The sequence below is a fragment of the Engraulis encrasicolus genome, chromosome 9 (assembly GCF_034702125.1).
Source record: "Engraulis encrasicolus isolate BLACKSEA-1 chromosome 9, IST_EnEncr_1.0, whole genome shotgun sequence".
In the NCBI taxonomy this organism is placed as follows: Eukaryota; Metazoa; Chordata; class Actinopteri; order Clupeiformes; family Engraulidae; genus Engraulis; species Engraulis encrasicolus.
The window spans coordinates 40,855,116-40,857,615 of NC_085865.1; the positions used below are offsets into that span (position 1 = coordinate 40,855,116).

General features: G+C 41.1%; 1 protein-coding gene across 16 annotated transcripts in view; it reads right to left on the bottom strand.

Annotated features, from left to right (window-relative positions):
- Positions 1-2,500, bottom strand: part of svila (supervillin a) — an 83,869-nt gene that overhangs the window by 8,787 nt on the left and 72,582 nt on the right. For 14 of the 16 annotated variants that reach the window (XM_063207131.1, XM_063207123.1, XM_063207128.1 and 11 more), the window contains 3 exons: positions 2,294-2,437; positions 1,526-1,549; positions 51-183 (listed from right to left, as the gene is read on the bottom strand). In XM_063207131.1, coding sequence (XP_063063201.1) covers positions 51-183; positions 1,526-1,549; positions 2,294-2,437 — 301 coding nt within the window. The remainder of the gene's footprint in view (positions 1-50; positions 184-1,525; positions 1,550-2,293; positions 2,438-2,500) is intronic. The other 2 variants (XM_063207124.1, XM_063207138.1) reach the window with 1 other exon arrangement.

A 2,500-nucleotide genomic window follows, 5' to 3' on the forward strand; every position in this document is an offset into this window, starting at 1 on the left:
GTGTGTGTGTGTGTGTGTGTGTGTGTGTGTGTGTGTGTGTGGTCTCTCACCTGCGGTGCTGACCATGTACTTCCACTTGACTACGTAGGTGTCTCCCTCGTGGAACTGTCCCACGCTCTGATTGGGCACCCGGCTGTAGTCGAACTCCAGGATATGCCACGCCTCCACACCCAGCGTGCTCACCTATAAAGATCACACAATAAACTAGACTGCATTCTCACAAAAAATGCTAAAAGTGGGCTTGCCTTTTGGGCCAGAGCCGAGCAGTTTTAGTAAAATAAATAACATCAAGTCAAGTCAGCTTTATTGTCACTTTCTTTACATGCACTGGTTATATAAAGAATTCGAAATTACGTTTCAAAATGCTATTTTAACTTAGCAAAGGAACACTGCATGTCATACAATCTGAAAAGCAATCTGGTTCAGAGAGAGATTCAAACTTGCAACCTCCTGATCTTCAAACCAACACCATAGCCACAAAGCCAAGCAGCTGGCTAAAATTAGTTCCCCAGCAAGACAATTGTTACGTTAACACGAGACATTTAATTTGACGTTTTTTTAAGACATTTAACACTCACTTTAATTCTGAATTAAGTTTGATTCCACAACGTTATGTAAACAACTCACAATTCAGAATTAAATGAAAGATCAAAGTAAACTCGACTGAATTATTTAATGCGGAATTATTAATTCGGAATTAAAAACGTCATGTTAACATAGTGAATATGAAATTGCCTAGAATTGTTCAACAGCAGGGCTCTACAATCCTATTCAAAGAAAGGTGGCAGTTGATGGAATGGAACAGAACCCTTAATTGGCAACACCTGCTCTGGTCCTGGCTACTGACAGTTTCTAGCATAGTGCAGCTAAAGCAGACTGCTGAGTCATTCCAGTGCTTATTTGTTAAATTGCTGTTGTTCAAAAACAATCAAGTGTTGGCACATGACACTGACACCAGTCAGAGTCCGATTCCAGACCTCTCTAACAATGTCTCAACCAAGTTTATAGGTTAAATAGTCAAAAAATGTACATCTTGAAAGATATGCACTGACACACAAACTTCCAAATGAAAAGGAAAATCCCATAGGGATTTTTAAGTTGCTGTCATTTAAAAACTATACAGAGTTGGCACATGGTATTTTCACCGGTTGGAGTCTAGACTCCATCAAAGGTTCAACCAAGTTTATTGGTGAAAGTGTTGACGTTATATGATTGAAACACCTCTGGTCTCTTAGAGTGTAGAAACATTCCATCAGTGCATTCCACTATTGTTTTCTATGGGGACCAAAAAAACGAAGAGAGGTGCAGACACACAATACCATAACATTACATCTCCAAGCCGAGCTGGTCCTTTAGTGTTTTAACAGTGTCTCCATCTTGAAAGGCCTAGGAACTTTAATGTTTTCAATTTTTCAAGACTTACGTAATATAAGCAAGCAAGCAAGCAACAAGCATAATAATAGCTAGATTGCATTCACATCAAATTCAAATTCACATCACATTCAAATGCTAAAAGTGGGCTTGCCTGTTGGGCCAGAGCTGAGCAGTTCTAAGGAAAAACCATACATGATATCTTAATTTAGATAAGAATAACCTGACCTGTTTAACATACTTAATGAAGATGTCATAGTTAACGTGTGGGCCAGCCTACCTTAGCAAAGGGGAAGTGGAATCACATATGTAACATACAATAATAATATAATAATACAGTCCTTTGATATAGCGCCTTTGTAAATATCGCTTCACATGATGTCAGTGTAGGTGTGTGTGGCTGAGTGTAGGTGTGTGCTTGTGGACACTAACCAAGGCCTCCAAAAAAAGATGGGTTTTGAGCTAGTGTTTAAAGCCCGCTTAATAATAATGAAACACGCTGTCCCAATAGACATAGAAAAGGCTATGTGCAGTATATATATGAGTTTCGGATGACCACCAGAGCTTGGCAGTCACTCGGAGTGTTCACGAGAACATTTGCCAAGAAGTCATTTCCTGGGGTCACCACTCTTTTGACCCCGACCCCGGGGTCACCGGGTGACATCACACCCAGGTCACAAGTGACTTTGTTGATATCATTACTCGACCTGCACGTTTGTGTGATGGATATCCATGTGCTGAAAACGTGCAGCATTTCACCTTCATCAGGTTTGCTCAGATATACAAAAACACTCATTCATTTACAAATATAATCATCCATTCAATGACTCATTTTGATTGGGTAGCCAGCATTTAAACTATAAGCATTCATCCATTCATCCAATTAATCAATTTACTCATTAATTTGTTCCGATTGGCTTACCTCAAAGCTCCGCCCCTCTTCTCCCTCCACCAATCCGTAGCCTCGGCCAACGTCCGTGCCGTCCAATATCGTCCGCACGGGCCCTTTGGGGGCCGCCAGCATGAGAGTGACGTCATAGGGCTTTAGCTCTGGACCCGACTGCTCCTGAATAGACATAAAAAATAAACATGCACACGCCCCATGCATGCATCCAAGAGCACACGCACA